The sequence below is a fragment of the Chelon labrosus genome (assembly GCF_963514085.1).
Source record: "Chelon labrosus genome assembly, chromosome: 19".
Taxonomy (NCBI): Eukaryota; Metazoa; Chordata; class Actinopteri; order Mugiliformes; family Mugilidae; genus Chelon; species Chelon labrosus.
In genome coordinates, this window is record NC_140352.1 from 12,086,593 (window position 1) to 12,098,668 (window position 12,076).

Below are 12,076 nucleotides of genomic sequence, written 5' to 3' on the forward strand. Positions count from 1 at the left end.
AGATTATCAGGTGTGCCATTGTTTCCACACCTGCTCCTGTCATTTACAGTATGTTTAATAGATTTTAAAGGCGGTATAATGTCATATAGATCTCTGCAAAGAATGGCATAAAGTGAAGGTCTGTCCGCTGGATTATAGCTGAATGTTTGGCGTTCCTGCTTCCAGTAGATGGTGGGAAAATTGAAATTTTAAGGCCGGAAAAGGGTAAAAGTGGAGTATTTCCACACGGGCACATTAAACATTGAAGTGTTTCATGTACGGTTAAGTCAGAAATATATTCCAGAGGCTGAAACAAACTGCAAAAATAATCAAATGTGCTTGTGTTTAAACAGAGATGGAATTTGAGAATGTCTGCATCAGCTATTCCTGTAAGTTAAGACGACGACAACCTGCAACTAACTCCAGTAATAACCAGTGTGAAGTGATGCAACTAAACTAAATGCATCTGTGTGAATTATTTGTCAATTTTTTTGGTGTTGCCATTTTTTCCTTAAATGTAGTCATGTGTGCACGTTTTGTCTTTACACCGTATCGCTGCGCGAGTCGTCGTTTCTCTAGTAGCGCTTTGGTAGATACTCTAATTTCTGATCTAAATATATATCAAGTGTAACTCAAGGCACGCAGATACACACTCGCATACCAGCGGAGCAATGATTAACATCTCCAGTAACACACAGTCCGCGATCTAAATCAGGAAACCCCTTTGCAGTAAACTGTACCCTTCAAAGAGTTTTTCCAAAGCTGTAAAGTTCATTTATAATTGGTCAACATGGACATCTAAATCCAGAGATAATTAAAGGATTTATAAGGCATTAACACAATTATGACGTGTCGGTTTATGTTTGTTGTTTTCTTCTTGTTCCAATAATTGTTTATTTATTTTTTATTTTTTTTCCATCCTTGGTGCAAATGCCTGTCTCTGGTTTTGGTATTTCATATTCTAAATATAGCACTCTACCATTCAAAGACGCCGACCTGCTCAAATGGGGACTGACCAGTATCGTATATTAGAGTTATTTTATAGTTGGGCTCGAATCAAACTAAAATAAAGACAATGAAGTCTTGAAGGTTTGTTTGGACTTCTTGTAAGACAGAAATCTCAAATTTTGGAAGTTAAAATGAATAAGACATAAGCAAGCACGCCTTACACAGCCTCTAACTTTGAATATTTAATTCTTGACGAATGTCTGCTGTGTAGGAATTCATGTTGGACACGGAAAATATTGAGGTCTCATGTTGTTTTAATCAGGTCAGCAGTCAGCGTACTCGCATGTTAACTTAAAATTTCATTAAGACACTTGAGATTCGACTTCATTCTTGAGGACCAGTATCTGTTTTAAAGGGAGACTCTGATTCAGAGTCTCTGAAGACAGACTCTGAAGTCTGAAGTCGACAAGTTTAAAACTGAAAGAAATGGAGGTGTGGAGTTGGAAAATATGTTAACCTAGAAATATGTTAAACTTACATTTTATAAAGAAGAATAACAATGAAGATTCCTGTTGTCCTAAATTGGCTGAGTACCATTTTAAAAGTTAACTGTGCAAAAATCTTCTGAACTCTTACGACGTTTTGGAACGTTTTATTATTCCTGTAACTGGTGGAGAAAAATAACCTTTTTGTGTGTGTGTGTGTGTGTGTGTGTGTGTGTGTGTGTGTTTGCTGTTCGCACTGTAAAAATTCTGAATATCGTAGCATAGAGGAACCTTTAGTGAGTGTACAGTGATTGGTTGGACGCATGAATTCGGCGCCGGCAACTGTGTAAAACAGCGTTGTTGGTTAGTTTGCCACATACACAAGTTCACTGAAATGCAAAGTGGGATGCCACCAGGATTGATGTGAGAAATATGGATTAGAAAACTAAATGTAAAAGAGAAGAACTCAAAGAAATATACTATAAAAATAAAAATAAAAAGCAACAATAAGAATTAAATCACACAATTAAACAATGCTAATGTTAAAAAGTACATTTGCAATCGGAGGCAAATCATCACTTCATCAACAGAGGCCAATATGACCTACATGTACATCCGTGGGTGCCTCTAATATCAATATCGGCATTGTAGAGCGTATCCTGCATCGTTTCATTCTGCTTTCTGATTGGTTGCTTTGAAGGTTTGGGGGTAAATAGCAGAAGTCGGTGTTAAACTAGATCATCATACAAGGTGATTGCATTCTCATCCATTTCTTTGTTGACGACGATTGGTCGCTAGGGCGTCCCAGGCTCTGGTTTCCCCGGTAACAGCATCAACCCAAATGTTTCAGAGTGAAACAAGCAGATCTCAAAGATATTGCTAGTGTATAAACTGAGTCTCTTCACATCACTGACAATCTGTCTCACAGTGAAATGTAACGGTCTTTACAAGTACAAAGATGAGCTGGAGTTATCTGCCAAAATCTTAATTTGGATATGAATTTCTGCAGCCAGAAAAGTTGTTTTTGGCATGCTGGTTCACGCGGGTTGTGATGACGTTATTACGGGCGCGAAGAATGTAAAGTTGTAGTCTTGGGAGATGCAATGTGATTCAAAGTATAAGAGTATATATTTATATACTGTACTGCACTGTAGATGCAGCATAGGTAGAGTTTAGATGTTGTTCTGAGTCACACACTCGCTTACTATTTCTGTCCTGCAGTGAGCTCTAGGTGTCTGTTCGGAAACTCACACACACACCCACACACACACACACACACCCACACACACACACCCACACTGGATAATCCCGGAGCAGGGTGGTAGGCGGGAGAAAGCCGATCTGTTTGTGTGAGCTGTGAAAAGAAAGAGAGACAGACAGTGTGTGCAGGGGGAGAGAGAGAGAGCGAGAGCGACAGAGAGCTGCAGGGAGGTTACAAGTCGGAGGAAAAGTTAGTTCAGGGTGAAATCCTCCAAACTGGCTGAATGAGGTGCTTTAAAGCAGGAGGTGAGTTCTGAGGGCTTTGCTCCCCGCTCAAGCTGAAATGATTCCCGGAGAACCGGTTGGAATGTCGCCAGATGGGGTCTGTGTAAAGTGTGTGTGAATATGTGTGTGTGTGTGTGTGAGGGGAGAAAGTCTAGGGGGAGGGGTGATGTAGCAGCGGGGGGTGAGGGGACAGGAGGGGAGGACGGGGGTGTCTCCGCTGCTTTGTGGTTGCTGGAATGCCTTCCTTTTTCTTTCTCTTGGTTTCTCCGCCTGCATGCACTTGCTCTCCTCCCCTCGCTCTTTCAACTCCCGTTCATCAGTAGGCTGGGACCTGTACAGTACGAGCCCGAGGGGATAACATGCCGCTAACTTTTCCTCCTGCTACGCCTGTAACGTTTGATTCAGCTCTTTATAACTTTTTATTGGCTCGGTGATGTGTTAGCTGTGATGACATCTGCTCTGTTTTCATTCACCTCAACTGGAAACTGTCTTACAGTCAGTGAAACCTGCTCATTACCTTAATTTGATTTCAATACAAACTCATCCTATTGCTGTTGCAGACATAAAAAGTTACAGACATCTGTATTCTTTGTTGTTTCTGAGCTTTACTGGTTGTTTTTACTGAACAAAAAGCTTTTAGTTTCAGACAGATTTTTGTTTGAGTGGGTTCATTGGGCCAAAGCTCAGCTGGAAAACAGCCTGCAGGCAGAGCAGAGGCCGCATTGATCTGTCTGTTTGTCCAAAAGAGCAAATGCGTTCTCATCCGCATGAAGCTTTTACACGAGTAAATTTAAAGTTCTCCGATCGAGGAGGAACTTTCACAAGAGAGCCAGGAGGCGCCCTCCTTCTCCCTCCGCACACAAAGTTTAAAACTGGTAAAAGTTCTCGAGAGAAACGGACGGGACCTTAATTCCCTCTGCCCGGTGTGTTTCGGCCCTCCAGGTGACGATGCGATGACGGGGGACACGGACAAGTATCTGGCCCCCCAGGACCTGCGGGAGCTGGGGGATGACTCGCTCCCTCAGGAGGGGTACATGGGCTTCAGCGTCGGTGCGCGGTCTCAAAGGTAAGACGCACCTTACACACGCATGTAGCATCCTAGCATCAGTTGCAATTACACCCCAACTGTGAAGGATACGTGTAAAGGCTCGTTTTGATGATTGGCTTCTGATGAACGATGGCATGTAAACCGGCAAACTATCCTGTCAGTTCTGATCCTGGATGTAGTAAAGAGAACTGCATAACAAACTTTTCACAAATACATCATTGAAAGGGTATAAACCAAACATATTGTCAGGTCAGGGGTTACCACACATTACCGCTGGGATTGGCTGCACTACTTTCAATTTCTTCTCTTAATACATCCATGTTTCTGACCTGAGAAAAAAAGACAAAGCTGCTCTGTCAGAGTAATAAATCTAATTCCCAAAAGAGGAACAATTAAAGAGAGTTATATGACTGGTCACTGGTTCAACCCTGTGAACCATCAGGTAGAAAGCTTTATAGCTCTGAGTGCCCTCTGCCTTTAAAGCAGCTCTTTACTTAACTGAACAGTGAACAGTCTCCCCAGAACAAAACGCTAGCAGGGAATAAACAGCCCAGTTCATAAAGGATATGTCCATAACTCTTGTTCTTCAAGCACAGATCAGCTGGTTGTGGGATATCGTACCACTCAGAGGAGGAAACTGGTGCTTTTCATATATAATTCTCTTTTAAATGCATTTTTATTGTTATTGCTGCCATGCAGCTGTCTTTGTGAATGGAACACATACTGAGTCTTTTTTCACACATAATTATCTCTTGATAATGTCGTCCTGTGATTCGTAGGACAGCAGAGTTACACTGAGTTAGTCTTGTGAAAGCTCATGATCTGAAAAACACATAAACAGTTCTCAACTCACAAAGAGTTTTTTAAAAAAAAATGTTGTTATTTTAAGAAAAGCATTACAACACTCAGGAATTAGAGGAATTGTCACAATATCTGGAAGAAGTGAAACGACAATGAGGCCTCTGATTCCCAAGCAGCCACGCGCAGATTTTTTGCCTCAAGGGTGGGAGGTCATAGTTCGCCCTCTGTTGCTGCTGAACTTTATGCTCATGCAAAAATATTGACACTTGTGCAACACGCCAAAGAGGGAGGGGTTATTGAATATCTGAGGAGTGACACACACATATGGACACAGAGCCACAGGAAATTAGAACCATGTTCGATCCCATGGCCTTGAGCGCCTTGGGTTAGATCAACACGCGCTGTTTGAGCGAGAGGGGATGTCTGTGTGTGTTTGATCAACCCGGCTTGGAAATGGTTGAACAAAGTGGTTTCCTCTCTGTAGTGATGGATTCAAATCGCTTCCAGTTCAGTCAACTTCAGAGTGAGATCACGTGCAAAAATAATGAAAAAAAGCTTTACCAGATTTTTAGCTACATATATTCAAAAGCCCTCAACACCAAAACGCATGTTAGCAGACCACACAGCACAATTTTACCCTCTTATTGTTATTATTCTTACTAAAATCTTCCTTGATGTCTCTTCAAGCTGCACTTCTTAAAACTTTAGCGACTTTCAGGTCTTTGTTTTGGTTTTATGATCTTTAACTTCATTGTTTTATTTGACTCTCACCGCTGTCATCATCTGAAGCTGCAACAGGCAGCAAATACATGAACCCACTGTATTACACATGCTGAATAACAAGCAGCAGGTGAACACATACAGCAGAGCCAGATATGTCACTCAAGAGTAGGTGTAGATGCACACAGGGCTGGCTCGACTCTAAATGAATGATAATGTTGCGGCTATTTTTTAGCTAACAGGTTTCACATAACAATTATATAAGTGACAATGCATTAAAAGTTGGTTTTGGTCACTTTTACCAAAAAATAAACAGAAAAACTAAATTTTTACATTCATATACCAGTAGCTACTAAGCCGTGTTCAGACCTTGCATTACCATGTGACCTGGGCAGTCTGATAGCAAGTGGCCAGCTTTTAGTACCTGTGTTCACACCTGCCATTAATACGCGAGTCCACATGCGTCTCCAGACAACTCTTCAGATCTGTTTCAGAAGCAAGAACAGAACGTCATGACATGGGCACACATGTTAAGTTATTATTTATTGATCTCTGATCATTTATAATCGCGGTTGTGTGTGTTTTTTTCTGAATGAATGAAGTAAAACTGCGCTGACCCAAGATCACACCTGTTCAGCAGGTCATCTGACTCAGGACCCTTTGTGCGTTCACATTAACAATGGAATGCGGACAAATGCGACATAGGCCACCTCCAAATGTGGTCAGAGATCTGATCTTTCAAATACATCCTCAGTGCGTCCTGAGTGTGTTCACACCTGTCCTTTACGCTGATGAATGGATTCCATAGGAGCGTTGCTAATGCAAAGTCTGAACGGGGCCTTATTCTTTAAAACAGATGTTTATCTTTTGTACTGATGATTCCAGCAGGTGAAAATTGTGCCTGTGCAACCACTGGAGGCCTCAAGATAACATAAGATCAGATCAGATCAGATCAGAACAAATCAGCCATTTACTGATACCATAGAGAGGAAGTGTACACACAGGACTCTAACCCAAGTACAAACGTTGTTAATGAGTAAAAGAAATAAATTCTAGATAAGAAACAGTTAATTTCTTTTTAAGTTCTCAACGTTGGGTTGACGTTGCACACGCTGTTGGACATTGTAATTGTAATGTAATACAATTACAGATACTGCACAGTGTAGGTGTTACATCTATCTATATGGACTATGTTATTGCAAAGAGTAAAGATATCACAGAGGAAATAGGTTATCTGTGCTCTGATGAAGTAACTCCCTCCTCTTCCTAACACTCTAATAAATCATCAATAAAAATACATACGGACTCTGACATGAAGCCGTTCTGATAAATAACTTTTATAAAAAGTGTAAAATAAGATCAACTACAGTCAGTCAGTCGGTGTCAGTCTCCCGACCTGCATCTCTGCTTTGGCTTCTCTCCTCTCTGCATCTCTTTGTCCACTCCTCTGTTTGTTCATGATGTTTTATTCTCTCCTCATGTCCGTTCTTAATGTTAGTCCCAAAGTCAGGTAAGGCTCAAGGCATGAAGAGGCCTCTCTAAAGCTCCCCCCCTCCCCATCCATCTCCTGCCCTTCCCCACCCCTCCAGTCAGTATTGTGGTCCAGTGTAATATATGTCTAACACATTTTACTACTAATGACCAGTTTTTACGTTTCTTAACACTGTGGTGTCTTAACACCAGGCTCTGTGTCGTGTACCGTGGTTCACCTGTGCGTGATCTCTGTTCGATTTCCTGCTCAGCTGGGTTTTGTTGCCTGTTGAAAAGAGCCTATTGTGTTTGCCTTTTTGTGTTGGACTGTGGTTATTGTCTGTGCCTGGCTCTTTGTGGGTTCGCCACAAAGGTGGAGCTTCGTATCATTTTGGTTTCCGTCTGGACAGTTTGCTTCATCGAGCTTCCAGGGACCTGAACTGATAGGCAATAGGGACGCTGCTGCCTTCATCAGTTTAGCGTCAAAGAATGGACAGCACCGAATAATCTCATCGCACATCACTGTGAGAAGGATGTGCAGTATACTTTCAATACAAAGTGGTATTTAAAGTAACATATATATACACACATAGAATCATGGCTGTAGAGAAGTGCAAACACATGCTTGAATTAGAAGTCGCTGGCTACGTTTGCATGGCGTTTACATTTTGTCAGCCTGATTAAAATCAACTTAAACTGTTTACATGGGCGCTAAATAAAACCATCTGATAAGACATGCTGTATGTGTTTACATGCACCCAAAACAGTTTGGACAAAGTGGTTCTGCTGCTCTGGAGCCTTTTCCAACTTTATAGGAAGAGATGACCGAGCCGTTTCCACTTTTCCACATAGATTCCAGCTTCGTTCATCTTCTCAAACACTTCTTTGAACAACCGGTAGTTTCCATAACTCCATGTTTCTGTCCGTCACGAAAACTCACCCGATGTTTACCCCACGTGGGATGAACATGCTCCGAAAGAATGGATTTATTTTCCAACAAGAGAGATGGAGAAACAATCAGATCAAGTGTTTGCATGGTCATTAGGAGCCACACCACCACTCTCAGTTCTTCGTTCTGTTCGGATTGTGGTGGTACCGTGAGGCATTTTTATTCCGATTATTAGTGGAATACATGTAGAACGTAGCCATACTAGATTACCATTAGTGGATTTAATTTGGCCTATTTTATTTAGACTTGATGGCTGCAAAACACAAACCTGACTTCGTAATCTAATAGATGCATTAAAAGACACGTGTTCTAGGTACGTTTTTACAAACACACATGCAAACAACACGATGCCGGATCACTTCTGTAAGGGTCTTAAATAAAGTCAGATTGCATTTAGCTTTTAGATTATATGATTATAAGACTTTGCCAGCGGAGAGGTTGCAATCATTTCCTTATGTTCTCTCATTAGATCCGCGTCCTTCATGCAGTTTTCTGAAGTTTGACTCCATTTTATTAGATTTTCAATGATAATGTGATGTTACTGTCTTGAAATAAAAATATATATCTAATTTTTTTTTTTTATGATGAAAACACTCGCCTAGCCAACAACATACTTAATTTGTAATTAATTTGATACTAATGTAGGAAATCTGTTGCAGCCACACTAAGGGTTGTGCTACAGATCACACCCTCTAAACGCGGGAGTAAATAAGTTTAATGGTGTTGTGTTGTAATTGTTGTTGGGACGCTACAGGCGAACACTCATCACATGTCATTGCTCAGGAATGCTCTTCATTAGCCTCATAAAAGTCCATCTCGCAGATAACATCACAGCGCGCGCACACACACACACACACACACACACAGTGTAAAGCTCTTCAACAGCCTGTGCAGTTTAATGTGGGCAAAAGATGATGAGGATTGCAGCAGCTAATTTTTCATCGCGTACTGCTCCGATTTAGTACCGTCTCCATCTATTAATGTGCTTAACTTTCATAAGCTACTCTGCGTTAGTCAGGCTTTGTGTATGCTGTGAAGTTCTGGTTGCTTAGACTTTTCTTGCACTGTGCATTCATTATATTTGAAAATCTACTCTGATCAGATTTGCACCTGGATTTCTGGAGTTTATAATTTCTTTAGATGTTTTTTATTTTTGTTCCTTCAGCCACACGAGTCATTGCTCTCTAAAGGGTCTTGGGGGGTCTTATTGTCACTGGTAGCATACAGTCAGGTTCCTGGAAGCTGCATGCATTTAATGTGTTTATGTTTGTTTTTTTTTTCTGTTCACTTTCATACCCCTTGTCAACTCCTCCTCCTCCTCCTCACCTTCCCTCTCCATCGTTGTGATTGTTGTCTTGGTAATCCGTGACTACTACGACAACCACACCAAGCCTGCGTTCCTTCAGTTCTGATAGGTCCAACACGCTGAACCGGAGCTCGTTCACGCGGGACAGCATGATGATAGAGGAGATCCTGGCACCCGCTAAGGAGATGGTATGTACACTGACCGGACTTTGGGGAGGGGGTGTTTAAATGTGCACATGCTTTGTTTCTCTCTCAGCCAGTAATCCGCCGGTCATTAACTCCACAAGAGACACGTAGTTCTGTCTCCGATTGTGCCAGGCCGCCTTGGTGCCGTGCCAAAAGCGAGGCTGTTCACCAATCCTCTTACACCTGAGTTTGCGCTGACATAAAGACGACCAATCCTGTTACATTTTACTGAAAGAGAAAAGGAGATTAGTGGTTAGTGGCTGCGAACTAACGGGGATTACTGTGATGGCCCACTTTCTTTGAGGATGCAGCAAAATGGCATTTAAGGTAAAGTAGAAGTTCACGAGAAACCAAAGTGAGCCAAAAGGCAATATGGCTCATATGCAGAATGAGCTTATGACTTGAAATGAAAGGCTGGTTTAAGTCACTTTCTTGATTTAGCACCAAACATGTGCCTCTGAAGTATTTGATTTGCTTCCCTACCGGCACAAGACAAGACAAACTGTGCATGTTGGTGGGACTGTTGCCATTTTAATACCTAAAGAAAAGCTGTTTGAGGTTAGAGAAAAGTTTATGATTTAGATCAGAAATACGTAAAACACATACCCAAACGTCTAAGCATTCAGTGTCAGCTTTTGATTATTGCTACTTTTTGATATTCACAGATACTATTTAATAAAATAATTGTAGCTTTATGTTTTAAAGTCCCCATAAAATCAAATCTATTGTCTAAATGTTTATATATGACATGTTTTCATCAACAAAATAGTTATTATATTCTTAATTAATCAATAGAATTTGTCATTTCCCGAGAAAAAACACATGCTGATGACTCATCCTGCACTAAGGGGTGTGTTCTAATTTTGTCCAATGAAATGCTTTCCCTCCTTCCTCCTCCTTGCATATCTCCTTCACCAGAAATCCTGCCAGCTTAGGATTTCTATTTGAACATGTGTGGGCGGTGCCTGGTCAGGCCACTGGAGCAGACCAATCAGAGCTGACTATTCTTTTTGGAAGAAATGTGTAAACATAAGTAAACTCCACTAGTCACTTTAATAGCCTTTAATGAAACCAGCTGCATAAATTTGTACGTGCACGAGAGTAGATAACGTTCATAAAAACATTGCTCATTAGCACCACCAGTGGTCAAACACTCCACAACATGCCTTTAAACTGGAACACCCCTACTATATGCAGAGCTATTTCTGCCTCGAAATGTATCACAGACGGTGCAACGCTTAATGTTGTAATGTGACGGAAAGGTTATTTGATCTGTGAATGTACCAGCTGCCAACTGACAGCTTGTCTCCTCTCACGCTGCTGCAGATGCTCTGTAAGGAAAAGTCTTTCATAGTAGAGCAACACAATAAGGTAGACACCACGCACTACTTCTGTCAGTGACTGTTCATCCATATGTTGCTGTCGTCACGTACAGTACTGTGTAGTATTCTTTTTCATGCCATCAGTTGTATCAAAGCATGTTTATTATGATAATTATTAATTGCTAACATTATCTTGGCCCTGACTTTGGTTTTGTATTTTTTATCCTTAAAATTTTACTTTATTAGCTATTAGGTTTCGTTTTTGAGCACATGCACGAGCACATTTTCCTGTTGTGCTTATTTCAGTTTTTACGCTGATTTCTCCTCCTCAGATTGTGGACTTTGCATCCTAAATGATTTGTCATTTGTTTGTCTTTCTTTCTGAATGTGAATTTTTGAATGTGAATTTTGCTGTGACCTTGTTTCCTTTTCTGCAGCATTTAGCCGCGGCTAAAGACTTTGACAGCGACTCTCTGAGGAGGTACAGTTGGACCGCAGACGCACTGGATAATGTCAACCTCGTCTCCTCACCGATCCACTCCGGGTAAGCATGTTCTATAGGACGAATGCAACTCTCCTCTCTCATCCAATCACAAGATGGAGCGAAGAGGGAAAGGAAGAAAGTAAACCTGCTACTTTTCTTCAGCTTTTAGAGGAGAAGATGAAGTCCCTGTCGTTGTCTCCACCTCCCTGTTATGTATTTTGTGTCTTTTCTTGCGGATTCGCTCCGTCTCATTTCGAGAAAACGGCTCCTTCCTGCAGCGGTTTCTCCTTTACCCTGTCTGATTGTCTGTTTTAAGATTGTTAGCAACTGTTATTTCCCTCATTTCTGCAATTAAGGTGTAGAAAAACCAGAAACGGATAATGCTGCTGCTACAAAAGTACACTTGGCTTTACTATATCTCTCTATCAGACGTGGACAAAATCGTTGATACCCTTCCGTAAAAGAAAGAAAAGTCCAAAAGGACATTCTCCCAGAAGCAGTGTGGCTTGTCAATATGCATTTACGCAAATTCCAAACCAACAATAGAGTCCTAGTCGGTCGTCTTCGATTAAGTCCACGTTGGCTCTGGGTTTTTCTTTCTTTGACATAAGGTGTATATATATATACGAATCTAAAAATGAAATCTGACCCGTGCTCACCTGATGCTCAAGGTCACGCAGATCAGTGGGCTTGCAGCAGCAGAGACACCTGTGGCTCACTCTAATTGTGGAGATGAAGGAGATGTGATTTGAGACAATAGTTTGACATTTTGTGAAGTGTGCTGATTTACTTTACTGGGGGAAAGAAATACACTAGACTGGAAAGGAGGGGAAACTCGATCTGCAACCTGCAGCTCTTCAAATGGCCGATTGAGTTGATCCCCATAGACCTCCA

General features: G+C 41.3%; 1 protein-coding gene across 2 annotated transcripts in view; it reads left to right on the forward strand.

The window, feature by feature from the left end:
• The window catches only part of LOC311503952 (ankyrin-1-like), a 76,834-nt gene that overhangs the window by 30,758 nt on the left and 34,000 nt on the right, over positions 1-12,076 (forward strand). Inside the window, exons 24-27 of one of the 2 annotated variants that reach the window (XM_084566878.1) lie at positions 333-368; positions 3,840-3,963; positions 9,277-9,379; positions 11,136-11,242. In XM_084566878.1, the coding sequence (XP_084423004.1) occupies positions 333-368; positions 3,840-3,963; positions 9,277-9,379; positions 11,136-11,242 (370 nt within the window). The remainder of the gene's footprint in view (positions 1-332; positions 369-3,839; positions 3,964-9,276; positions 9,380-11,135; positions 11,243-12,076) is intronic. The other variant, XM_084566877.1, reaches the window with a different exon arrangement.